The sequence below is a fragment of the Tinamus guttatus genome, unplaced genomic scaffold (genome assembly GCF_059628265.1).
Source record: "Tinamus guttatus ecotype Peru unplaced genomic scaffold, ASM5962826v1 Tinamus_guttatus_pri_ptg000172l, whole genome shotgun sequence".
In the NCBI taxonomy this organism is placed as follows: domain Eukaryota; kingdom Metazoa; phylum Chordata; class Aves; order Tinamiformes; family Tinamidae; genus Tinamus; species Tinamus guttatus.
Window position 1 is genome coordinate 5,188,243 of NW_028288706.1, and position 27,807 is coordinate 5,216,049.

Sequence of the window (27,807 nt, forward strand, 5' to 3'; positions counted from 1 at the left end):
CCATGACAAGAAGGATTTGCTATCTTGAGGTTTTGGATTTCCACTTACCAGCTGCAGTACTTCTGCTGTAATGTACAGCCCTTTCCAAAGTTATAAAATTTATAAAAGTGCGAAAATTTATAAAGATGATCTGGAAAATAGTAAAGGCAGATCTTCTGATTCTTACATCTGAGTATTCACATCTCTAATAGCAAAACTGAGGAAGTGACCATGTATGACTATTTGATATTGTGAATTTTGTTTTTTAAAAAGTATTATTTAGTAAAATGAAAATGCTTCAAAATAGGCAAGCTTATACACACACAAAAAAGAAAAGTAGCTCTATATATTTAGGGAGTACGGATTTGAAAGAAGAATTGTTTGTTCTATTATTTGAATCTTCTTTTGATACCATAAGAACAGGTAACAAAAGGTATAAACCACAAAAAGCACAGAACAGGTCAAATGTGAAACACAATCCTCCCGTCCTGTCCTAGAAACTCAAAAATAACTGACTCATAACTGAAATACCTGGAATAAAGCTCCTGCAAAGTATCAGGAATCTCAAGTTTGGGATTGCCCAGGGTTGAACTGAATTTCTCTTTCAGTCTTTCCACAAACTCTTTAAACTCTTTTGAACAAACCTTTGAAAACAAGAGATAGAAAAGTTGTCAAGCTTAGTTTCCTAGAGTGGTAAAAGATGTTGTAATTTCAAAGTCTTCACAAAAAAATGCCCTAGAAGTGGCTATGTTGTCAATCAAGCTGGAGAAAGAATCTAACAGACAAACTAGGAGAATGCATTAAAAAGCTCTGTAAATGTTCTGTTTGCTGACTTGCTTAACAGTTGCTAATTCTATTTGCTATTAGGATGTCTCAGAGTTAAAAGCAAGCAACCAAGAACATGTCACAGAACAGATGAACAACAACAAAAGATGCATTTGGTGTTATTTTCAAATTCCTTATAAAGTAAGAAACTGTGGCAGAAGACACAAGAAGACAATGTCGTATCTTCGGTTAATTTAAGGGATAGAAAGCTCAAAACTTAAATCTTTTAACTGACCAAATGAAGGTATTCTCTCAGGTGATTTGCTTAAATTCCCTCAGTCACCCTCAAAATTTAAGGCAACATTTAAAAAAATGGAATTAAAAAGAAAAGAGAAATTTCAGTGCAAAATTGTTTTCTTGCTCAGATAAGGAAGAACGTGACAGGATTAGAAAAAAAGAAACAGTGCATGTGCACACAGTCATGGATGTTTAGAAACAAGCACAACGGAGAACAAAACTTTGCTGCACAGCAGAGCTATTCATATGCCTATTCTTATCTTGCTCCCAAAATAGCAATGATGTGGCATTTTTACAATGATGTTTTTAACATCTAAAAGTGCAAGGGGGAAATGAGAAGTGAAATCAGAGTAACCCAAACAGAGCAAATATTTACTGGTCCAAACAGCGTTTGCACTCTGTGACCTTTTAGAATATTTCTCTTTTTACCTGTGGATCTTCATAGTTATTTTCTCTATTCATGAACTCCTCAATGAGGGCTTTATCCTGGTAAACCTCAGCAAGGCAAACTCTGCAACAGATACAATTGAAGGGGTTGTAACGAGTTATAGTTTTCTCAGTTCAGTGCTGCTCAGAGAAATTAAAGCACTTATTTCAGCTGAGGCATCATTTCTGTACATTCCAAACAAGCATTAATCAAACAGGATTTAAAGAAAAATTCTGCCTAACTTATCATGCACATATCAACATCAAAATATCAAATATTTTCAATGCAACTAAGCCAACTCATCACCATCTCATCACTTCGTATGAACTGTGATAGAACTGAAAACCAAATGTAAATCCTCCTGCTATTTTATTTGTTCCTGAGAGAATGCAAACTAATAAATGATAAAGCTTCCTCCTCTTGCAAAAGCTGCTGTTCCACAGCACAAACACATTGCAAGAGGAGTCACGTGTAAGCGAGTCGGCGTCACACCATCTCGAGATGTTATAAGGAAAAGAGAAAGTGGATGGGGATGGGAAGCAGATGTGCTCTGAAAGGAAGGGAGGAGGATTTGAAAAAACTCAGAGGCCTTTCGGTTCTCTGAAGCATGGGATGCTGAGAAACAGTTTATTAGTTGCCAGTCACTGACTGATATTTCCCTGTTGATGTGTCCTTGTTTTAGTCAGAACGTCAGGACAGTGAGGATCGAGTTCTCATATCTGTCCTTCTTGCATATCCCTGTATCTCTAGGTTATTTAGGGAACTACTGCTCTTCATTTTGAACTGGCCATGACTACTTGTTCCTCTTACTAGTATGGATGTGATGAATGATTTTATGGTTCTCTAACATCTCCTCATGATTCTGTTTTCTAGGAAGCAAAGCTTAAAGCTATTTAGCTCTTCCTTGTATAGAACCTGTTTTTACATCTCTAATTATCCTTGCCGCTAATCTCTGTGCTTTTACAAAAAGTACTGTATATTTTTATGTAGTTTTAGGGGTGGGAAGAACATTCGGGCAGAATACCAGCTAGAAACAGAACGTTACAGTGCCTTCAAGATGCAGATGTACTATGGATTTATATTCTTGCCTATTTTTTTGTGTTGCTTTTTCTACCTTTAATAATAATTTTCCACACTGTCTCCTTTTTATTTTTTTTGCCATTTCCATGGTATAGTAGAGCCCAAAGACCATATCTGTCAAAATCAGTTATTGTATATCTAAAATTACAGTTACTGCCCTTTCACTTGAATCATTTTATATGAAATTTCATCTGCCATTTTATTGTGAGGTCTTTCTGCATGGCCCAGAGCCAGTCTTCATCTTCACTGACCTGTTACCATCACAGATAGACAGATCATCACCTAGTGTTCATACCACTGCCAGACCACTTAGGATGTGGAATGGCAGGTGTTTTACCCACATACGTCTGTGTGATGCCACTAGTGACTTCCCTCAATCGAGGAAACTGTTTATTTACTCCTGTTGTTTGTTTCTCACCTTTAATCCATTTAGTTTGAGAACATGAGGCCCTTCCATTTTATCCTATGGCAGCTTGATTTGCCTGAGCCTTACATGAGAGACTTGCCTAAAACCTTTGGGGATTCCAAATACATTTGTCAGCTGTACAGTTGCTGATCCTGCCTTTCCCATTGGAAGATAAATTTCGTAGCACTATCGGGGCAGAGAAGTAGAAATTTAAATTCGACAAAAACCTGGGAAAAGCAAATCCCTTAATTTTATTTCAGAAGACTTTAACTTATACCTAGAACATAGAAAGAAACCTTCTTACTTATAATTAAGATAGGTCTGGGGATTTCTGACAATGTAACGAGCTCTTCGTCCAACAGAATGAGAAGTTTTATCTAGGGACTCTTCAAAGCTGGCATGCATGATATCACGTACTACTTGCCATGGAACAAAGGGTCCTTTTACCTGTGTGAAGAACAAGAATATTCACAGTTAAACTTCAGCTTCTAGGCACACAAATGATGGTCAGCACCAGGATGAATTCCTGGGACCAGTGTTAAGCATGTTGTGTCTTTTCAAATACCTTTGCATTTAGTACATGACTGGCAATTCTGCAGAGCATGAGCAGGCTGTCTTCTTGCACTGTCCAAGTGACACGCAGACGTGTCATTCTCTGCAGGGCACTTTGGTCAGCTTCATCATGGTAGCGGAGCCTTTTGCTTTTTTCTACAGAGTTGTCTTCTAACAAATCCAGAAGAATAGAGTTAATATAATCACAGGTATAGCCAAGCCAAGCTTTTTCCACTGTTGTGTTTCTGTAATTCAGCTAGATGGTTCACTATGACACACAGCAAGGGAGGTGCAATGAAAAGTATCTCTGAAATACGAGATAGGTCAGATGTATTTTAATGAGGTTATGCCTTATCTGCAGGGAAAACTGAAAACCTGCTAGAGACTATGCATTCAGCAAGGTGTATGCATTATGAAAGCCTACGATTTATGATTCGGAGAATACTGTAATACATTAGCAAGTGCTTTCAAATTACTATCCTTTTATGTTTTAATTTACTCTGAATTGTCCTTAGGGCTAGGTGCTTCAGAACTGGAAAGGGAGTAGCTTGCCTTCAAAAGATAGCTGAAGGGCAAGCTTGAATCATCACAACTGCATTTTACACACAATTAAGTCAAAGTGATGTTTCTTGTAAATAAAAGCACAAAGCAGCAAGACATTTCAAATTACAAAAGAGAAAAATGTTTACCTTGACTAGAGAAGAGTGGAGAACAAGCAACTGAGGAGATGAGGGGACTAGGGTTTTAGTTCCCACCACTAACTTTCCAACTAATTCAGAATATAACTCCTTTTTACTGTTGTTATATGATTTATCACCTCAATATCATAAAAATAAAGGAAAAGATTTTAAAAACCCCTTATTCCTAGCACACTTTAACTACAATCTTTATTTTTTGTTTCTTTCCTTCTGTGCTGCTTTTCCATCCTCGGTTCTGTCACTCAAATGTAAATAGCTACTTGTATAAGAGAAGTCTGTTGCACACCACCTTGGACACGTAAGAGGAACAGTCCAGATATGCCACAGACATGCAGTGCATCAAAGACAGTTTATCTGTCTGGATGTGGATCCCTAAAAGGAAGAGGAAGAAGAGTACAGGGCTGAGAGCAGTACTCACAGCTGAGTTTGTAAGAATGAAAGAACAGCAGAGAAGGGAGTATGCAACAGCAACTGAGAAAGTAAAATGCATTAATGCCTTGCTCAGGAATGAGGACACCACCATGTTAGCAAGAAAACCGACTGGAAAATATCCCCCATGGGAGGATGTTCTGAGGCAGCAAATGGAAAATGACTGTGACATTGTAATGAGCTGATCTGGCCCAAACACAACTGGAATTTCTTTGGTTTGCACAGTACAGTAGCACAGCAATGACTCAAACTTAGGTCATAGTTACAACATCCTCCTGTTTTTCCACTGAGCTACTATAGAGCCTTGTGACAGTTGAGTCTCTGCTAAAGGGCAATCTAAAGAGATTGTTAGTCCCAATTCCCAAACCATTTATCAGTCACCACAGCTCTTCTGAAGCAACTTACAGCAGGCTGATGCCTTGAAAATAAGGCTTCTTTTCAGGACATGCATGCTGGTTACTTACCTTTCTTTTTCTTCTTCGTCTTCTTACCAATGTCTTTCTTAAGCCTCTTCCTCTTCTGGCTTTTTCCACCTCTCACTCGTTTGTTTCGATCCTGAGTTGCTTCTTTACTTATTTCACATTCCTCTTTGTGCAGAAATGACTCAGATTCTACTTCTGTTTCTCCAAGAATGCTAATTTTGTTACCTAAGATGACATGTGTTTACATTAGTGGAATTTTGTAGCAATTACACTCGACAATATTTAGAGCGAATGCCAAAGTTTCAGTATATTAAAAGATGCCCTTTCAAATTTGCTCTTTTTTAATTATGTAATTTCATGTTATTTCTCAACAGCTTATACACAATAACACCTCTCACAAATGAATAATGGTCAGGTAATTACTAAGCCTAGACTAAGGTGCACAACCCCAAGGGAGCTGAGTTGAGGTTTTATTATTCAACCTGAAGCTTTTCCACCTTCTTAGTTCAGATGTTTAGATTGCTGTGCAATTTTTGCAGTGTCTTAATAAAGATTCATTAGAGTGAACTTTTAAAAACTTACTGGAAATTTAAATCAATGCAGGCTTGACAAAAATGGCTTAGACATTTCAGAGTTATGACTGTTTAATGTTGCACATTCTTCTCAATTTAATAATAAAGTAAAAGGTTTTTAATTTAATCCTTTAATCCTTTTAATTTGACAAAAGAGGTTTATAAAAACGTGACAAGAATCCCTTGCAACAATGCCTTTGACTGTAACTTCAACTAGGCACTACAAAACAAGCTACGGATGATGAAAATTAGAGGTTTTAAAATGCAATAAGCCTGTTTCAAACCAGATGTCTAGCCATACTTACATATATAACATACACCCAACAGCTTGTCTGTAGGGCAGCCAGAGCCTAACATGCAATGGGTACAAGCGTATGAACATTCTTAACCTCAGATAAAAGATGCTATAGCTATTTTCAAAACAGTCATTTCAATAGAGAAGTCTGCACAGGTCAAATCTCAGTTAATTTAAATGAAGAATTGTCTGAAGTGTTAGAACTCTCTTACATGAAAAATATTTTTCTTTTCTCATCTCCAAGTTACTGAGGAAAGCTCCTAAACCAAAGAAACATGAAGTTTTTCACTTTTGGGAAACCAATGACAAACGGCTCAAAAGATGGAAAAAAAAAGAAATTGCTCTAGAAAAATAATGCTTGTGTTTTACACTACATGGGTACAAAGCAGATTTCTGACATGATTGAGGCCTTATCAGAAAGCTATGTCACCTAGCAGGCCACTCTTAGATAATATTGATGCCTCTGGACTTTCTGCAAACTACACATGAGAAGTAACCAAGGCTAAAAATTATTGTTCCATATATCTAGAAATAGGAAAATAAATTAGTTTTTATTTCTTGCCCAAGAAACGTCCTAGATTATCATAAGAAAGAAGGAATAAACCACATTATCATTGCTGGGTTTGACAGAGACAGTAACATCCGATGCAGATGACAAGGTACATCCCTTACCTCCAGTGCTGAGTGGAAGGGGGTGTTTTGTTAAGAACGTTTGGAGTCTCATTGTCGGTCCATTTTCAGAAACTGTACTTTCCTAAAACAACAGAACTTGCACCAAGGTGAAATGCCAAAAGCCAAAGAGTATACAGGCTTTAATGTTACTATAAATTACTATCTTTAATGTTAAGATTAGTTTAGAAAGATGATTTTAGCATAAATGTTAAAAAGATTCCCAGTTATGATGAAGGATTGATTTATTTTTCTTACTTCTTGACTTCCTTTCTTGTTAAGGAGGCTGAATAGAAATCTTTAAAAAAATATGTTTTTTTTCAAAGCACTCTGCATTACACATGATGTTCAAAATGCACACCATCAAAATGTGAATGCAGATATAAGTAAGTGCCTCCTATACCATACTCTATCCCATATAATTCTGAGTCCAAATGTATTGCAGGATATTAGAACTTTTGCTGTCACAGCAAAAGCCATTTCCCTCGTGCTGAGTTCACTGCGACAGGAGTTGATCAAGGAGTGAACACGACTGCCAAGAGCAAAGCTGAATAACTGGTGACACAACAGTAAATGAAATGATACTGTCCAAATGGAAAACAGCAATTCTGATTTTATATATAAGCTCATGGGCCCTAATTTGACCATTAGTGTCAGGAATGGGATCTTAGGGTTATTATAGCCAGTTCTCAGAAACTATCTGTTTAATGCACAGTAATGGACAATAAGCAAAGCAAATGCTAAGAATTCTTAGGGGAGGAAAGCATCATTATGCAGTTATGAAAATCCATGGCTGGCTACAGCCTGAATACAATATGTGATTCTGTTTCCATCTTCAAAGGGACATAGAAAACTAGCAGAGGTTAAAGAAAGACAGAAACACTCCAAGGCAGGAAGTTCCATGCTGAAAATAGTAAGTAATCCAGTACTTTACGAGCTGGGAAAAAAAAAAGAGAGAGACGGTAATGGCAAACACAAGAGAGCTTTGTGAATTCACAAGTGATGGAGAAAGAGTAATGAAAAATGGTATTTGTTTTGGTTTCCCTTAGTACAGCTTTGAGGGGGCATCACAAACACCAGAGATGACAAGCTTAAAGCCATCAAAAGGAAGTGGTAAATATGCCACAGGGCTTTGAAACTTCTTGTTACAAGAAGTTTTAGACACCAAAGTTTTAGAGGCATCCAAAAAGCAATCAGACAAATTAATGAAAGAAGAAGACTCTACTGACAGCTATGAAACATCACTACCATTCAGGTTTAGAAAGAACTCGAGCAAAACCTGCTGACATCTGGACAAATATTTTGAAGAGGACATCACTATTCGTCTCCCTAAACATGATGTGAACATATCATGATAAACTTCCTGTGGTCTTAGAGCCTTTCGTAGAGATCTTTGACTGGCCAACACCAGACATTGGTCTCAGAGATCGTCATTCCTATCTATTTATGTTGGACTTGGTGGCATTTTTGGCTGTGTGTCTTGTTCTGAGTATTTCAGTTTTCCTCTGACAACTCTTACATTCAGGGAAGGTAAGAGACACCAGTAAGTGATCTTAATTTCTTATTAATGAAGTATTTTCTTCTTTGGCTATGACCACTTTTTTTCCATTCACTTCACCACCAAGATTTGCCACACTTGCCATTCATTTCTTCCAATGATACAAAACCTCACAGAGGTGCATGTTTCTGAGAAAGAAAGCAAAGTTTTTGCTATACCAGTTCTTAAGAATATTAAAGCACTACACAATGGATTAATTTGAAAATACTCACCTTCCTAGTCTTATTGATTATGTAGCTTGTCCAAATCCAATTGCGTTTTAAATGTCCATAAAAGCTGGAATCTAGACCTGCAGCTCCTAGCCCATCCCCAGGAATAGTCCCATCATCAATGACCTCTCGACTGCCTCTAACAGGAAGAGTAACAAAAATACACACACACACACACACAAAATACTTTGCAAGAGCAGCAGAGTAACATTTCCTAAAAGATGTGCACATAGTGCAAAACTCTCCCTCTGCCCTCTGCACAAGTTAGATAGGGTTGGAAAATAACAGAGATTATTAACAGATCCTCGATCCTTAACCCTGCTCCAGAAGTAGAGTAGCAGCAAGGTTTTCCATTATGTTTTATAGCCAATATGTAATCACTGAGCTTTAACTTTGAAATTATAACCAAAGCAACTTCATTATTGTTAACTAAATTCCAGCTGACATGTTAAACATGGCTCTCAGTATGTTTCCTGCCACAAATCTAAAGAAAATACCTGCCCAGATGAAAAACCTTCTCAAAGCAACTGTGAAGAAAACTTTCACAAGCAACCTGTAGGCTATCACATGCCATGATCATTCAAACATACTGTTAAACATAGTTCTCTCCATTTTTCTAAGAGATGTTTTGTTTGAATTTGAATGCACATACAAGCCAAAAACAAAAATCACAATGTAGTTCAAATTCCAATTAAAGAAAAAATGAATGGAATGTAATAGATGAATCAAAGCCCTTCCTGCATGACTGCAAGTAGTTCAGCTACCAAGGTGATGATACATTGCAGGACAAAAACAAGTGTCCTATTTGTAAAGAAAAAATTCTTGGAGACAACAGCTGCTTCTTCAAATAAATGGATGGAAAAATGAATGAACTTTACATTCCTAGTTGGTAGCATATGTCTGACAGTCTTGTACAAACATAAAAAGTATTTTGGAAATCCTGTTTCACCTTATGAAAGATTTATTGGGAGCTACCATGAAAAAAGGATTTCAGTCAAGGTTTCAGCTAACAACTCTTTGATAGAAAACATTACATCAGCAATTCAATTGAAAAACTGCTTCTTGATCTTGGAGATGCTGCTGTCAACTCCAGTCTAACTACAAGCCATAATCATTTAAAAAGACATTGTAGCATGTAATGGAGACCGTATGGAAAAGCTGACAAGTGGATTGAACTTGTCAATCTACCAGCATGAACCAGGGGAATTAGGGGCCTTCAGGTTTTTTTAAATGGTATTGTCAATTGCCTCAGTGTTACAGACAGATATATCAAGTTACCGTAAACAGACTGTTTATAACTTATTAAAACAGAATAGAATATAGACAACAAAACCAAACACCAACACAAAACATGCACCATAAAAAGCATAACTGGCGTTCTGCATGGTTATCACAGGTCATAAACTTGCAGTCTTCTCAAATTTCTGGTTGTGATTAGGCTGAAGATGGAGTGTTTGAGAAGATACTTCCAGATATCACCAGTTTAAATTGATACCATAATCGGAATTAATCTATAAACAATATGCAGCAAAATGCAAAGCAGAATTTAGAATGTGACCATAGGGAGCTTCTGGAGCTACCTGTTCCTTGGGATCTATAAAGTCTTGGGACGGAGAATTTTTGAAGTATTCCCTTGCATTAACTGTATTTATCATTCTTTCTCTCTCCACTTTGCTTTCCCAAAAGATTCTTGCAACCCATATCTGTGCTATTTTGGAAGAAAATCTGAGTCTGGTTTTCCCACTCAGAGAGCATGAACACCTGCGTCGTAGATAATTAACTATCCTTTCCATTAGACAGCTTCTGTATTGCAAAAAAAACCCTGACCAACTGAAATGCTAGATTCTTAACCACCTTTGCTGTCTAGTAACCTTCTCAAAACTAGAATGGCTATTTTTACGCATTCTATTTAAGCAATAAAACAGAAAAAAGACATACGTGGTATATTCCAACATTGCACACTTCCGTTCCAGATTGTGTTTATCCACTGCTGACTCTTGCTCCATTTCTGCTTCTAGTGCAGTGCTGGTCTCCTTTCCTTGATTACTTTTCTTTGTGCGAGGAAAACGGACAACCCCTAGGCATACAAATAGTTTTGACTACCAGCAGGAGAAACAAGACTATAACCCATCCACACCACTATGGAAAACTAGTGCAACCTCTTCCTTAGGGAGGAACGTGAACATTTTTACCATCTCGCTATAAAGACTGTTACTAAGTGACAGAGGCTAATGGCCCTCCAGTTAATTTCCTCTACAAGGTGCTAACTTGCACAAACTGTACTCAGAACAGAAGTATAGGGAGGCTCCTGCTGTTTATAAGTAGAAAATTGCAGCAGTTCAGTGACATTCTAGGCATGGATCCCAGCCCTTAATACGAGATGCAAGCCCTTTATGTTGGAGATATATTTGGGATATAGCACCAGAGTCACATGAAGGTTCACTGAAAATACTGCAATATGAGAAAGCTTTCATAAATATGCGAGCTGGTGAAACAAAATCATTCCTGTATTTTGGATGCCAGAGACATTCAAGGTCTGATCAGCCTATGAAGGTTGTAACAATCACAAAACACGCCACCATTTTGCAGATAACTGCTTTGAAGCAAAAGTAAGCTAAAATTATGAGTAGATTCTTTCTCTTGAATGACTACATTACAGAAAAACAGGAAAGCGTTGTCTGATATTTCAGGTGCTCCCTCTTTCCCACATTATTTTAAAATATGTCCCTGTTGCAGCTCTGTATCCTATTTAAAAATGTAAAAGGACCAAACACATGCCTAATGTTGTGGAAAAGGAAGAGGAATTGAGATACGAATTGAATAAAACATAAGGGTGGTACAGTTCTACCTACCCAATGGTGTATTAAGGCAGACACATTGCAAATCAAACCAGAAGTTTTCCACATCTTGCATGGTGCTCAGGATGTATAAACGTCTCTCAAATGGGCGACTGCTTTGAGCCAGGTTATAGTGAGGGTCACAGATAGTGGTGTCAACAATCACTGCATTTCTCTTCATATACACAAATACCTGTCAAATAGAGCGTGTGTCAGGCAGGTAAAAATCACTGGAATTGCCTAATTTACAGGACAATCAATTAGTTAAGGAGTGATTAGAACTGCTTAGTCTGCTCTTTTGAGCCAATACTCCCGGAAGAGATAGACAGATGCATTGCAAAATATTCCTAAAATTACTTTGCCAGAGATCCAGAAATTTTACTTCTAGATTGAGAATGAGAGTTTCTTTTTCCCCTTGTGCACCGGGACTATTCCAAGTTTCCAGAGAGTGATTATTTTCTATAAGCCTTCATTCAGAATTTGAGGAATAATTAGATCTGATTCAGGGCCTAATTAATTTTTATTCTTACAATTCTTGCAGTATGTCACTAGGAATTTGAAGTTTGTATGCACATTTCAAACATGAACACTTTACTCAATTATTTAAAGTAATTAGAAGCTTGAAAACTCATTTATCTCACTGAGCAAATACCAGAGCAAAAGTTAATTTCTCAGAAAATTACCTGATCTTTGTCTTGAAACTTCTCTGTTGGACCAAACTGAACTAGTCCCATATAACATAATCTTTGAAGATTTTCTACCACCGAAAAGATGTACCTCCTGCAGCAGTGTTACAAGCATTACAATTAGCACTCATGAAAACAGTAATTACAAAGATACCAGAAAACATGATGTGACAGCCTCAAGTTTCAGGAAACTCTCTTTATAAAAAATATTTGGTTTATAGCATTTCTGTAATGGTCCTCTCTTTGAATCATCAGCCTGTGGAAAACACATGAAACACCAAAGCCCGAACATCCTGTCCTGAAATCAGAAACACTACTATTATTTTAGACAATAACAGAATTTTGTTTCCAAAGAAACAAAAAAAATGCCAGAAATGCCGGATCTACCAATGAGTCAAGAAGATCAGAACACAGGCAGATTTGCAGACAATTTTGCATTAACAAAAGAAGTGAGAGTGAGACGAAATGACTCGTAAATACGGGCTGACAGAACTTCACGTATGTTCATATAAAGAAGGGGTCAGACCCAAGATCTGTAGTTAAGATTGTATAGAACTATCTGTTCTAAAACTGCTTTTAGTTGCCTGTAAACTGTAGCAAAGCAAAAATTATGGCAATTTCCATGCTATTTATCTACCTTTCTTTAAAAAAAAAAAAAGAAAAAAAAAAGAAAAGTAAAATTCTGGAAGTTGCAGGAAACTTTTGCAAGATTTAGTTTCTGAGATAGAATATAGGAAAAATCTACTTTTGCCCACACTTAACTTCACTATTTAAGTTTTTCCATACTGTTACACAGGGCTTGTATTTTGTTAGGAGTGTTTTGTAAGGTTCAGAAAGACCCATCGACAATCTCACAAATAATGATCCAATTTGGTAGTATTAGAAGTTCTGATGAATGGAGAGACAAAAAGGCCACTTGATTCTGTACCACACTGATTTGCAGATAGCTGCAAGGTAGAGTCTGCATTTCAGCAATACAATATGCTCATTACTAATATTTAGGAAGTAATATGTTAGGAATTGTAAACTTCTGTTTAGCAATTGTAAACCAGATTTTTCTGAAAAGAAACCACTGCCACAGGAGAGACCAGCCTGACCACAGATCTTGGCAGCTGGCTCTGTCTAGCACTACTCACTTGCCAAAGACATGTCTTCAGATTTGGAGAACGTGGTAGAAGCCTCCAACCAACCAAGTCCATAGCCATGGCAATGGCTTCTTGGGGTACTATCAGCATGATTAATACAGTAATGGAGTCTGGAATAGTGCTGTGAATCCCACATATTCAAATCACTATGATTTAATGTTGCTTTCTTTCCCTTTCCTCAGTCCAATCTCAACTTCTAAATCTTTTAGATGAGGAATGGAAAAAAAATGGCATATACACTACTGAGAGTATGTGGGTAGAATCTAAATGGTATGCACGAGAGACTGCAACTAGGGCATGTGGCATCTTCTGAGAGATTTATGAAGGACAGCAGCATTTAGACTCTATTAAATTCTGAATTTAGCAGCAGGAGTGTGTTTTGAACAGAAGCAACAGCCTGTTGAAGAGTTGTGAAGGACAGAGTCTCCCAGTTCTCACAGACTTCCTGACAGCATGCATGAATATTGTTCATTAATTTCTTATTACCTTCTATTTGGGAGAGAAAAATACAATTTCCACACAGTCCTTAGAAGATTGATGACCCTTGTTTTAGATTACAAAGTTCTCTTTGACACAAACAGAAATAACTGAAAAAACAGTCAGCTGTTCTCCCTAGAGCCAGTAGCTTTGACTCATCTGCTTACCTTTTATAGAGAAGCTGTTGTCGGACTGACCTTGGAAGGAATCTGATCAGCGTGTGCTTTTTCTGAGGATCGTTTAAAAAATCCTCAAGGCCATCAACCTAAAATTATTTCACAAGTTAATCAAAAAGTGAAAGATAATTATCCTTTAAAGTATCAAGCTCTCTTATCAGATATGCCCACACAGGTATTTTTGAACAAATACTACTGCTATTATAAAATAATGGAATAAACGATTCAAGTCCAGTGCAAGGCTACAAAGATGGCTAAAGGACTAGGTAATCTGAACATTTTCAAAAGAGGAAAAGTTAAGAGAGCTGGGACTGTTCAGCCTAGAGAAGACTGAGGGGGAATCATACCAGTGTGTCTAACCATGTGAAGGGAGAATGTAAAGAGGATGGGGCCAAAGTCTTCTTGGTGGTGCCCAGCAACAGGACAACAAGGAACAGGCACAAACTGAAGCACAAGAAATTCTCTCCAAATAAGAAAAAAAGTCTTTTCTTGTGATGGTGACTGAGGACTGGAACAGGTTCCCCAGAGAGATTTCGGAGTCTCCATCCCTGGAGATCATCAGAAGCAACATGCTCTAGGTGACCTTGCTTGAACACTCCGGCTTGGGTTAGATGATCTCCAGGGATCCCTTACAACCTCAAATGTTCTGTGATTCTGTGATATTCATGTTAATCAGCCAGGAAGATTATAAAAAGCACTTTGAAAATATTTCCTGAGGGATTTGCTGAATTACAGGGCTGTACATTTTTATAGTGTGGCTGTGAAAGCAGCTAACCTTTATTTAAAAGGAAATATCAATAACTAAATTTTCTACTCGCTACTGGCTGATATTGTTGAAACAGACTAACAGGGTATGTGTTACTGTTCATAGGAGATACTATCAGATTTTAAACTGAACCAAATATGAAAGAAAGAAAAGCACTCTACCTTGTAGCTGACTTGCACTATTTGCACAAAGATGGAGAGGGGCAAGCAGAGCAGAATGTCACTAACAAGAGCCCATCCGAATCCAAATTCTCTGTGAACCGGGAGAGGAGGGACATAGCGCATCCATGTCGCATCATCCACATACACTAGGAACAAGAACATGGACTTAGACGCAGGCAGGGCAAGCCTAGCACTTCATTTGGACACTGGATGTGAGGAAACAGACGCTTGAAACAAGGTCTACCTTTTAATGAATTTTACCGTGAGTGGCTGAAAACCACCAATATTAACATTCTCATTTTCTGAGACACAAGAAGGATGCTTACACTCACCCCATCAAACCTATTTTTCCCCCAAGATAGCCTGTTCCATAGTTTAACTATTCTTACAGTATGAAAAAAGATGCCATTATTTCTTCTTCTACCCCCAACAGTATGAAGAATCATCTATCAACTACTGCTAACACTCCTTTTCACCTGACAGGACACATTATCCTCTCCGTCTTCTTACATCTTCCTTTTGTATAAGAAATAGAAGTGTTTTCTAGATTAGTTTAATAATACTCTAGACTCTCTCTCCAATCAATTTATCATTCTGAATTCAAAAACCCCTCTCTAATTACTAGCAAATCTCCAGTTTATCACCCACATTTTAAACTTAATTTCATTACCCAAATAATTAGGAAAAATATTAGTTAGGATTGGACCCCCCCAAAAAGCCTCTATATGACATTCAATCTGAGAACAAGCTGTTTATAATTTCTGAAGAGTATTTTTCCAAGCATCAAGCATCTATGTTCCTACCTTAAAGCATTTTCACTAAAATTATATTCTCACTTACAGGAATGTTACACAGGAGCACAGCAAAATCTGTAGTGAAGCTAGGATGTTCCACCTCTTACCTGTTTCATTAGACAATTCTACTTCAGTCTCTTGTGCAGTGTTCTCAGGATTCACCACAGTTGTCGTAGTTTGTGCAGTCCCATCTGTGCCCTCTGGTTGGGCTTGAAGTGCTGCAGCATTCATGTCCAGCCCTTGCTTGTTGGCTTTTTTCTCACCATCACTGCCTACTTTTTGTCGTGTTCCGTTTAAAGGGTGACCATAAATCAAGTACCAGAGGAACAAGTGGACCATTCTTAAACGGGGCATTTTGGGAAGAAAACCAAGAGAACGCCCAAGCCCTGGAACTGTGAGGAAAGATTAAGTACCAAACAGAAATAAAAAAAATAATTAGAGTAGGTAAAATAGCTGGCTCTGCAAAAATGATGTGAAGGAAACTGGAAGAAAAGGCCAGCAAGTGAAGGTAAATATAAGTTACAAATGAAGTGAAGCAGTAGTAAATGAAAATACTCCATTTCACAATTGCTGCCTCCTATGTAAGGCACCTCTTCAAAAGAACAAAACCTATATATATATATGTATATATATATCTTACAAGGGCCCCACATCTGAAAGAGACTATTTAGTAATTGATGGAGAAGTGAAAGTTGGCCAGAAAGAAAAAAAAAAGTCAAGTGTACCTGTAACAGGGTGGTAATTTTTTAACTGTGTTATGCCCATTTTTTCATCAGTTTTCCTTGCCCGATTATTATTTTCAGCTTTACAAGAACTTTCTTCCGTTTCTCCTGAATCAGGGACGGCCTCTTGCCCCAAGTTTTCGTCATCAGCGTGCTCCTGGGATGTTGGTGTCTGGGGCACTTTAATCCTGAATTAAAACCACACAGCATTTCTGTAGAGCTAAACCAGATACTCATGTCTTATCTAAGTTGCACAGAGATGGCATCACTTAGGCTGGGCACCAAAAGAAATGCAAATTCCCTTTTTCAAAAGGAGGATGGCTTTGAAGTTGATTCCACTAAAGAAGAGGTCCTTTTATGGGTTTATTCTGAAAGATAAACCAAGCAATGGGATTTATCATGCTACTTTTTCTTTTGCTTACTTTGTATTTATTTCCTCCATGTATTTTTGTGTGTTTTAGATGTAGTAAGTCAAGTTCCACACAAAACATATGACCAGTGCTACTTACCTGTTTGCTGTGCTTGAGTTGGATATTCGGAAACGCACCTGCTCAATGGCACTTTTTACAAGGGGATCATTAGGACTCACAGAAGGATGAACGACAAACTCTACCTGTTTAGGGCAGCAGAAAACAGAGGTAGTTATGGTGATACTGGCTCTTAATCTGCTGCATAATTCATCAGAGCTTAACAGCCAATTAAGTCCTCCAAATATTTCAGTAAAGAGGCCCCAAACACTTTGCTAAAGCCAGAGGACACAAAAAGGTGTTTCTATTGCCAGAGTTTGAGCAGTCACCTTTTTACTAATGCCATCTTGAATGACTGTAGTATGATAGAGTCTGAGGAGTCCTTCTCGTGAGAGCCTCTGCACCAGTCGGATGATAGACTTTTTGCAACATTTGGTAGAGACACCTTCTTGCTTCTCTTGATCCATGACCATTTTCTGAAGCCTAAAGATACAAACAGCATCTTGCACTTTAAGCCCAGCAGTGCTGCTAACTGCCCAGCCAGCCCTTCCCTTGCAGTGGCCTGCAGGAGCACGCTCCCCTCAAACCATGATAGCTGGTGCATTTCTTCATATATTATTGTGTAAGTGCCCCAGGCCCTATTTCTGATTTTTTCTTTGAACAACAGTTTTAAACCTGTTGGCAGTACTGAAGAAGATAGCAAAGACTTGAATATCTTAGAAACCTGCTCTTGGACTTTGCTGGATGACCCATGATGATGCTATGCCATAGGAGCAGGCTGCAGTTCCACAACACTTTGCAAGTGGACTACATGACAGAAGTCTCAAAATTATCAAAATGGATGAGAATAAAGCCAAGATCTCTTATTCAATTCCTTTGGAAAGCAACCCAGGAAATCATGTCCTGACATTGAAGATGGGGTGGTGAATCACATTTGCCACAACAGTGTCTAGCTCATTTGGAACCTGGGGCTCCAGGGTTTTAATTTCTCTTTTAATGGGGATTATAAAAGGCTAAAAGATGTTTTAACACTCAGGCTAATACCTCTAGTCCAAGAAAAGTCATGTGAGGGCCTATAACCAGTGCACATAAAATGGAAAAAAAAGTTATCTTTTGAGTCAGCACTAGAATCCTGGTAACCAGTGACAACTGACTGGCATGAAGATAAGAATCTCTACAATTAAAGACAGAATAGCAAAAGTTTTGAAAGAAAGCAGAAATAAAATAAAGCCTATGTAATATGAATGTTGGGAAGTGCTGCATCTTGCTACCTAACCCCAGATACTGGCATACTGTAAGGAGGAAAAAAAAAGTCTCTGATCTCTATGGATGGTGGCCCATTTTCAGACAGACTCACGTGAACAAGCTTTCGATGAGCCGGAGGTTCCGGACAGCTTCCACGATGAGATTGCGACGCTTCAGCAGCCGGTACGTCTCGTGGGAGCGCTCCACTGCTGTTGCTCGGGATCGCTTTTCCTTCTTTTGGCCACAGATCTTTTCATGCACAGCATGGAGAAAATAAAATTGTGGCCAAATTATTCAATCTGAGCAGCCTAATGTAGCTGCTCATACAGCAGTGCCCAAGCAACTCAGTTTTTGATGTACTTATTTATAACAAACCGTAGTCATCTGGGAATTATTTATCTACCCTTCACAGGCAGGGAACCAAAGCAGAAACTCAGACTTCCACATAGGCAGGAGTAGAGATTTATGCCCTCTGTCTGCCCATGTTCCAACCCCATTGAACTTGAGCATGTTCTGGCACAGAGAGCCAACTGCATTAACGTAGTCCCGAGTCCTGCCCAGCATATCCTGCCTCTCAGAAAGGCATCTCGGGCTCGGCCGTGTCACTGTGAGGCTGCACAGCTCACATGTCTAAGCCCATTTGCACCACCTGGTTTAGGGGAGGTAGATGCACCAGGTGAAAAGCAGCACTTTTGTGCATGGACAAACATAAAGCTACACTGTGCATTAAGTCAACACAAGGAATATGTAGAACGCTAACAACCTAAACCCAGTACCTTCCTAATTAGTGAAATATTTTAGATTAAAACTACACTGCACTCAAAATATGGAAGTGGTTTCCTTAAGCAATTTACCTTTATACAGCTACAGCACACCTAGCAATACTGCTGAGGCAGCACAAGTCTCAGTGTTTCATGTTCAGCATTTTTAGCAGAAAAGCTGCTTTTAGCAAACTACGTTCATCAGAAAGAAATCTCCATGCTTAGAAGAAAAACGGAATCATTACAGATTCTAACAGTGAATATGCATAGAGCCACATGAGTGCACAGAAAAATGGAAAATGGAAAAAAAGCAATTAGTCCCATAGATGACCACAGAATTAATAGCTTGAAGATTTGCTGCAATGTACATTACTGCTCAGACAGCCATACCAACAATAAAATGCTACGCATTAAGATCTTACCTTGGGGTCTTCAAGTTTGACCTCCTCAACCACAGCCACATCCCCATCTTCATCAGCGGAATGAGCACAGGTGGAAAGATTGGGCTCCTGCTTCAGAGCTTCCAAAGCAGAATTCTCCCCTGCGAAGTTGTCTGGTGGCTCATACTCTTCCAGAATACAAGGGGAAGGCAGCTTCTTCCCTACAGACTTCACAGCTGCTGGCTTTGAGTCTAGTTTAAGAGTAAAAGGCCAAAAAATGGACCTTGTAATTGTTCTGCTCTCACAAGCTCCTGCAAATGTTCACTAAAGGCCTTCCTTTGACCACCCATGGTACTGCACTTCAAAGCATTTTGCTACATTTCTCACATATTCTTGTTCCCTGCTGGAAGCAGTGATTGGATCATATATGACTGCACACAGCCTCCAAAAGATTAAAAAAAAAGAAAAAAGAAAATAAAAGCCTTCAAATTATGCTCTTGTCCAAGCAGCCTACAGAGACAGACAGCCAGGAAGGCCCAGATTGGCTTAGCCAGGAACTACTGTCTGAAGAAAGGGGAGTTTCTGTCTCACAGATTCTTGAGCTCTGCCAGAAACCTGATAGGAAGGGTTCTTACTCAAAGCAGAATGAGAAAAAGGATTTGGAATTACTGCAAAAAACACCTGCATCAGACATGGAGATCTGTTTTCCTGTCTTCCCTGGACTTCACTAATGAAGTGGCAGGAATGTGCCAAGGGTTACAATAAACCATCATATTCCCTCCAAAGTGTCCTCTAAAGGTAGGCAGCTCTTACATAAAGAGGCTCTGAATCTCTCACAAGAAACATGAAGCAATCTGCTTTGTGAGACAGATTGTGTTACAATATGCTCAGATCATGAAGCTGAGGGTCGAGTCCCAACCTCCTGCTTATGTTGTTAGTTACCATCTTATCTGGTCTCAAGACAAGTACATGTATTCATTGCACTTAAAGGTTTGTGTCAAATAACACTTGCTTACGTATAAATGCAAAATAGAAAGATCAGTCTCATACATTTTCAACTGAAAAAAATAAATATTTGGATGAGAGGGGAAAATTTTAGATCCATTTCAAGAGGGGGAAAAAAAGGCTTGCCAGCACCTGTGTTACTTCCTGCACCTAAAACATTTGCATATCGAATGGAATAAACTAGTGCATTTTAATGAGAAGCACAGCTTCTATGTTCCTAGTGAAGAAGAAATAAAACACGTTTCTAAAGCTATGAAGCCTGTCCAGACCCTCTCTACAGTCTTCAAGGACTCTGTAAGCCAAAGCTCTACAACGATAGTGCTGTCTAATGGACATAACCTAAGCTGTAAAACACTTCGAAAAACAGGGCCTGCCAGTATCTCTGACCCTCTACTGAATCATCTCGGCTCTTCAAGCCACCTAAAAATTTTCTTATTTATTTTCTTATATCTAAATTATTGTTAAGGAGGGGCAGGTGTGTTTTCCCAGCAATCAGTGATAACTAGAAGGTTGCTCTGGCACACACAGAGACATTGAAACACACTTCTGCCCTGAATCACCTGAGTTATCCCACCTGCAGTATTCCAAAGCATAGCAAGGTTTGGATAAAGAAAACAACCCAAAAGCATGGAAACATTGGAATAGACATAAATAAATACAAGACCAAACTAAAACTTAATGGAAAGGAATAGCATAGGAAATTTAGAAAAAGATCTATCAGAAAAATGCAGGATTCTCTCCAAATCTCCATGATCTACCTTTAGTTGGTGTTGACTGACTGGGACCACCTTGGAAACTTAATTTCAACAGAGAACTTGCGTTGGCCTTCTGACCTTTTCCCTTCTTCTTGCTGTATTTCACCTCGTCATTATCAGACTCTGAGAGAAAGGTGTCGTCTTCTCCAGGAGACACATCTTCCACAGGGGGGGAATCTTCTGGCACTAGACCCAGAGTGACTGTAGCCAACTGCTCACTCCGAGCCTTCTCTCTCTCAAACTGACGGTTTAGATCGCTCTCTTCTGCAAAAATGTATGAAATATATTTTGTTGTCCTCTGCCGACCTTCATCCTCCATAAAACCCTAAAGAATGAGACAAACATTATTTTAATACCTTTCTTCTCCATTCTTGCATCATTCATCTCCATTCTTGCACTGTCCTCCAGTGTCAGCAGTGGGAAAACTTTCCAACTGTTCTCACCTCTACCAAAGGAAAATGGCAAGTATTGAGCCTGTGTGCTGGGGGCTGTGTTAGAAAGGACAAGTAAAGACCCCTCTGCTCAACTGAAGTCATAATTTCTTTTATCCCAGCAAAACTCTTTCACTCGTAATTGTCAAATCCCTTCCATTTCTGTTTTACGAGGTTAACAAAGTTTTAATTCATTATCGCAGTAATCCCATCATAATTCCAGTTTTAAAAAGTAACTGAATTTGTTTTTGGCATTACCTTGACAACTTTGTATCTCTCCAGAAGACGACAGAGCATTCGTGCTTCTAACTTCCCCACATTCATAGCCATTCGAATTTCTGCCTGAGAAATACCTTTGGTTCCCCTGCTTTCAACTATTTTAGAAAGGAAGAACAGAAAACACATCAGAAATAATGTGATGGAACTATAAATGCATACATTTGCATATATACTCACTTTGAGTATCTGTCATTAAGTTAAACTTGTCTTAAAACTATATAATTTGGAAACATATGCCAGAATATGAACCAAAGAAAACCAAAAGCAAAAGGCAACTAAAGAATTTTCATAGGAACATCCAATATACAGTCAAACACTGAGGTTTTTTTAGGGTTATTTTGCAGGGGAAAAAAATCTATTATATTGTATTTAAAAAACTGGTAGAAGCGAATTTAAGAGACTTTGCTGTTATGGTCGACCATGATAAGTGAAGGTGAGAGCTTAAGATTAAAGGCTGGAGTGAATGTTTCCCCTGACAGCTTTCTACTGTCAGATATCTGGGTTTTTTCCCATTAGCCCAAGTGAAAGACAAAACAAAACAGAAAAATCCAGCAACATGAACTGTGTTTTGTTTTTTTTAAAGACAAATCAGCTTGCAAAGTATTTTTAAAAAGTATTAAGTTATTTTCTGCATGTAAAGGAGCAAGACACAAAAAGATGAACTAGTACTGGAAATACTTCATGCTAAAAGATTTTAACACCTGCATGTTTTCTGAATTCCAATAACAAGCTGATGTTTTGAATCAAAGAAATCTTGCTAAAGATTTAGCATCATGTTCCTCTCTAAGGAGATGCTGGGAAGCCTAACAACCATGACTGAGCTGTTTCACAGCCCCGGTGTCATGCCAAAATAGTGACAAGGGAGGCCCAGCTCTCATCAACACTGGCTTGCTGTAGCTTGAGGTTTCTGATTATCCAAACAGTTGCCCCAGAAGGTAGCAGAAAAGTATTTTGCCCTTCTTAAACAGAGACACATATACACAGAATGTTACTGCATCACCTACTTAACTCGTAAGCTTGGGTAAGCATATCCCTTTCACAAACAATATCCACAGGCGGAACAGCTTTTGTGATGATCTCTTCTTCATCATCATCATGATAATCTTCCATTTTCTTTCGAAATTCCTTTAGCAATTTAAGGCAACGGACCATGACATCAGTCCCTGTAAATATGAACATTAGCATTAACAACCCTGAATAAAATTGGGAGGGGGGATGGAGAGAGGGAGGAAAAGGAGGAGTAGAAACTCCAAATCATTTCATTTTTTTCATAAGTACTAAAAAGAAGTAGAGCAAAGGGGAACAAAAGGCTGATTTCCAGAAAAGGACTGCAACAGTTCTTCCACATACATGAATCTGTCAAAATACTGAATAGTAGAATTTTTGAGATGCTCCAAAAACCTTTACACCTCTATCCATATTTGGGGTGCCCAATACAAAGATCTATGACAGGAATGGAAAAATTCTGCTGAATTAAGAGAAATATCTGTAAAAATCAATTAATAAAATGAGTAAGTGTTGCTCTACAGAGTTCCATCTCCAGAACACTGACCTGACTGTGAGGACCCTCATGTGCACTGTCTTTCCTCAGCACCTTACCAAAGCAGACACTGCTTGGTGGGCCCTGCTGGGTGCTGCCCCCAGTTACCAACATTTAGAAGTCCTGGGTCCTGAGGGAGCTCTCTGTGTATCTGTCTTGCATCCTAACGACTTCTCCAGTGTTTCAGCTATATTAATGAAGCTCTCTGTGCAGCTATGCATGAAAAGCTAAATTTACAGATTTCTCACCCCAAATCCTAAACTATTTTCTGCACTTAGGGAATGGCCACAATTGATAACACATGATGGACTAGAAGTGTAAGCAGTGAAAACAGAGAAAGCTTTCTACTTGCAATATGATTCAATTACACATCTTAAGCAAGGTACCATGCACTAACTGTGCAGCAGCAACCCTCCATGGGCTTTACCCTCCTGGGAATCTACAGAATAGGGGGACAGATGACTTTGGGCTAGCTGTAGTGATCCTCCTTGCTAATACAAGAATGAGTCGGTATCATCAGTGCCATTCAACAGCTGCTGAAGGCTTTAGAGACCAGTGTTCAAGGTAAGCCAACACTGGGCTGCTGTACATTGCCAGCTGGTAAAGAGCAGCAATTCAGTAGCTACTGCAGAAGCAGCCAATTCATCTTGCAGCAGTGGATGTGAAGCTCTAGAGCCATCTCTGCTCCTCTGGCAGCTGTGATAAATGCCAGCAAAAGGCTTCAGTTGAAAATCTTTTTCATTAAGGTTTCAGTTAATGAATTTTATGTTTGTATATGATCAGTTGCTGAAGCCGAGCTGACATGAAGTTAATCCACAGCAACTTAATCATGTGACAAAACTCCAGGACAGATGCTCCTATTATTTTTTCCACAATCTGAATTCTTTTGCTGCCAGATACTGTTTAGAGTAGTAATAAGGCTCTGACAATCTGGCAGGGGCTTTAGGCACTGTTACAAGGTCCTCTGTGTTTCTACACCCCATTAGTTTTCACTTCAAGCAGTACTTGAAAAAGCATTTCTTTTTACTTTAGCTCCTGCTGCTCTATAATGTGCTTCCCATGGCAGATGCTCTGGCTCCATCCTCATTGGGTCCTATATATTTCTGTCTACTTTCCTGTATAATTCCAGAGTAAAGAATCTTGAACTCTGATGAAGCTTAGCCATTATTATTTCATCCTAGTTCAACATCTAGCTTTTCAGGCATTTGGTGAATTTTAGCTTTTACATGAATAAGTTAAGATGGAAAAATCATTCAAGTTAAAAATTCATCCGTTCATATTTCTACCTATTTTAAGCAGTAAATGCAGCTGCCATTGTGCCAACATATAAAGCATCTAGTGTCTTGTGTATTGCCACCAAGTTTATAAATAGACTTACTGTATTTCCTTGTTTTCTAATTAGAAACTCAAATTGGAAGATTTGTTTTTATTACTGATTAGAAATCCTATCTTTTTCATGTGGTCTAGTCTTCTGGGGTTTATCTGCAAATGTCTTGAGTTCATTAGAGCAGCTCTGACACTGCCTGCAGGAAGGGCAAGTATAAACAAACATAACCTGGCATAATAGGACTTGAGGACAGTACAGCAGAGGAGCTAGGTTTTTGTTCATGATGATGACAAACAGCAGCTAAGTGGCTAAAGGTAACTTTGTATGACAAGCTACTGTGAGTCGAGACTGTTGCTTAAACCAGAAATATATTAACTCTGTACAATACATATTTTATAAAAGTTTGATGATAATTTTATCATATCCTGATTCATTCTGGAATGTCTTTGAAGACCTGCAATGCCTTCCTGAAACTCAACTTGTTATGGGAATTTTGCTCTGTACCTCACCCTCAGACATTTTTAGGGGATGGAGGTGTGTGTTTTATAACAAATGGTTTTCCTGAGCAAACACCGCTCATACCTAATGGAACTCCTTCAGGCACTTCTTTAAGTAGTCAGTACAGCTCAGGAGAATTCTCACTGTACCTGGCTACATACTGTAGCTACTTTAGGCCATTGCTTTCCTTGTTCACAATATAATTTATCTGCTCAGATATTTCCTTCACTCATAATAAAGAGATTTAAAATAATCATCTTATCAGGGGCCTTAATCTATCCTCCCTGTAATTACACTCACTTTCTTCTTTTCAAAATTCCCATGTTTTGTTGACTCTTTCACTTCTTCCTTCATGATGCAAAAAATCTTCCTTTATGATCATTTTACTGGTGAGAACTGTCTTGCTTGTGATAAGAAATAATATACTTTTGCACAAACAGTTCACTGCATTTCTGAAAAACAGATACTCAGTTCAAGTAGACTGTTACAGGTTTATTAAGACATTTCTCTAAATAACTGTGAAGAGTTAAGCTTTCACTTAAGTATGTCATAATTCAAGATTTGAAGCTTATATATTAAATAGAATATTTGGAATTACATGACAAGCAGGAATACGGTTCCTTACCTTTCTTTGTCTTGTGGGGTCCCCCATCAGGGTGTATATCTTGTAAAGGGATAGATATTACCTTGGCTAGGCCAGCATTCATCATGTATTGATACAGGCGCTTGAAAGTTCTTTCACAAAGACCCTAAAGCAAAGAGCAATAACAAAAGTCACTGCTGTAGTCCCAAACATTGTATTTCAGGAAATCCGTAGAACTATACTTTGATCTTCACACAAAAACAGACATAAAAATCGCTGGCTCAAGTTGCTCCCTATCTTCATGATCTTTTTCTACAAAAAGTCTCTATTCTTTATGTGATTAATACCAGAGACATTCACAGTGCTGTTTTTAGAAACAGTATTTTGGGACAGTGTAACAAAAGAAGGATCTTTCAAACCTGCTAGCGCAAACACCAGGCAGAGGTAGAGGTGCTTCTTCATGCTGTTACGTCTGAGACTTCCTTGCTGTGTCCTCCAAGGAAGCAGTAGCGATCCAATACAAGAACAGCACAAGGATATTACTGCCTGGATGTGGCAAAAAAAATCTGGTTCTGTGACAGACTTCTTTCTGAAGCTGTGAACTGAATAGAAAGCCTTCCTTATGACGTGCCAGCCTTCCAGGAGAGTAACTTGATCTAGAACAATAGACTAGCTGTCCATGGGATATTTATTTTTTAAAGTTTCCATAAACTAGCAGGTTCCTAAGATCTTTCTTTTGATGGAATCTTTCCATCCCTAAAATATTGTGCAAGGTTAGAAACAGGCAGTATGAATGTCTCACTTAGATAGTAATCATTTAGATTACAAGTGTGAAAATTTGGAAAAAGAAATCACAAGTCTTACCAATTCTTCCCTCAAGTTTCCTAATGTTTCCATCTGGTTTGAACGAGTACTTAGCATACTTGAGAGCTTCTCCATCAGAATATCATATTTACTCCGCCTAATCAAGAAAATAAAATTATTTATCATATAGGCATGGGTATAACTTTAAAAACACGAGGTGTATTTTATCACGAAATATTAGTCACTAGTGGATATAACCTGATAAATGTTATTAAATTGTTTTAGAAATTACGCTTATTTTTTTCTTGCTGTGAATAGATTTCTAACATGATCTAAGAATGAGTTCAATAGCAGATGGGAGAAATTTGTCACTAAGAGAACCAGACTGAGAGAACAGTAACAAAGTCCAGTCTGTTACTTCCTTGGCAAGCCACGGCAGCACAAATTCAATCATGCACAAGAAAGAAAGAAAAAAAATATTACAAATGTGTTTGAAGTAGGAACACCCAAAAGCAACAGAACGATTAAAGCTATAGCGACAACAGTAAGGCTTATGTAGACAGGTGTCAGGCATTGGAATATTTCTTACAGCTGAAAGGTAAGTTTCTATCATCCAGCATCTGGAAGAGGATTTAATACAGAAATCAAGAGGCAAGACCAGGGAAGTTCATGGTTCTGCGACATGAGGGCAACCTTTCATCATACTAAAAGGTCACAGTATATGCTGGAGATATTATAAAAATCTGAGTGGCACATACCTATCAACATGAAAACGAGTCAGAAGCAAGAGAATGGAGTGCTGCTGTGCTCCACTTGGTAGTCTTATGACATGGGACTGCATTGTTATGAGACCATTTCTGTCCAATACTCTTCTGTGATAATGAATTTTTCCAGCATCCACCCTAAAAAAAGATGGCAAGATATTTATAGTAATGGGAGATTTTGCAAATCAACCTTCATCTCAATTAACTATGGTATTGAGACACATATTCTTTCAACTTTTAAAGTGATGGAAGTGCCAAAACTGAGACAGCCTGCAAACTTTATTCACTCTATGAAGCGTTTTCTATTACATTCACTGATTTCCTGCTCTCTGAACTAGACAAATGCCCTTATATAGAGAGAGTAAATTCATTAATGAATTAAGCTTAAATTGTTTCAGAATGGAGGATGAGAATTACACAACAATAAAGTCTTCTAGGTAAGTGAGTTGGACACAGCCTTGTAAACTTGATGTTATTCTTTCTTTAAAATTAAGTTTTTATACAATGATAAACAAGCCATTTAAAAAGAAGCTTTTTCAGAGCAGCTATTAAGTGGGAACTCTATTTTTAGGCACATAATTTAAGGCATTATGACCTAGATTCTGCCATAGCAACAGTAGGAAAATTATTACCTCTGCACCTACAATGCTGATAAGACTGCAAATAGAATATAGAACCCAATACTCTGGAAAATACTATGGAGAGACATTTTTACAGCTTTCCTCTGAACTATGTGCTGGAAAACAAGCTTTAGTATTCAATATATGAAAAAATATAATTAATTCTTTTTTCAACACAGGAGATTTGGCAGTGATTTTAATCAGTGCTAATGGATAATCAATGTAT

The 27,807-nt window shown here is 38.2% G+C and overlaps 1 protein-coding gene across 1 annotated transcript in view; it reads right to left on the reverse strand.

The window, feature by feature from the left end:
* GTF3C1 (general transcription factor IIIC subunit 1) overlaps window positions 1-27,807 on the reverse strand; it is a 44,050-nt gene that overhangs the window by 12,406 nt on the left and 3,837 nt on the right. Inside the window, exons 4-27 of the mRNA XM_088523141.1 lie at window positions 26,956-27,099; window positions 26,258-26,354; window positions 25,436-25,559; window positions 22,450-22,608; window positions 21,425-21,540; window positions 20,739-21,060; window positions 19,018-19,226; window positions 17,947-18,083; window positions 16,919-17,072; window positions 16,632-16,735; window positions 16,126-16,310; window positions 15,508-15,792; window positions 14,607-14,752; window positions 13,671-13,768; window positions 11,879-11,975; window positions 11,211-11,388; window positions 10,297-10,435; window positions 8,362-8,497; window positions 6,595-6,676; window positions 5,098-5,280; window positions 3,520-3,677; window positions 3,259-3,401; window positions 1,471-1,552; window positions 511-623 (exon numbers count right to left, since the gene is read on the reverse strand). Of these exons, the coding sequence (XP_088379267.1) occupies window positions 511-623; window positions 1,471-1,552; window positions 3,259-3,401; window positions 3,520-3,677; window positions 5,098-5,280; window positions 6,595-6,676; window positions 8,362-8,497; window positions 10,297-10,435; window positions 11,211-11,388; window positions 11,879-11,975; window positions 13,671-13,768; window positions 14,607-14,752; window positions 15,508-15,792; window positions 16,126-16,310; window positions 16,632-16,735; window positions 16,919-17,072; window positions 17,947-18,083; window positions 19,018-19,226; window positions 20,739-21,060; window positions 21,425-21,540; window positions 22,450-22,608; window positions 25,436-25,559; window positions 26,258-26,354; window positions 26,956-27,099 (3,591 nt within the window). The remainder of the gene's footprint in view (window positions 1-510; window positions 624-1,470; window positions 1,553-3,258; window positions 3,402-3,519; window positions 3,678-5,097; window positions 5,281-6,594; window positions 6,677-8,361; window positions 8,498-10,296; window positions 10,436-11,210; window positions 11,389-11,878; window positions 11,976-13,670; window positions 13,769-14,606; window positions 14,753-15,507; window positions 15,793-16,125; window positions 16,311-16,631; window positions 16,736-16,918; window positions 17,073-17,946; window positions 18,084-19,017; window positions 19,227-20,738; window positions 21,061-21,424; window positions 21,541-22,449; window positions 22,609-25,435; window positions 25,560-26,257; window positions 26,355-26,955; window positions 27,100-27,807) is intronic.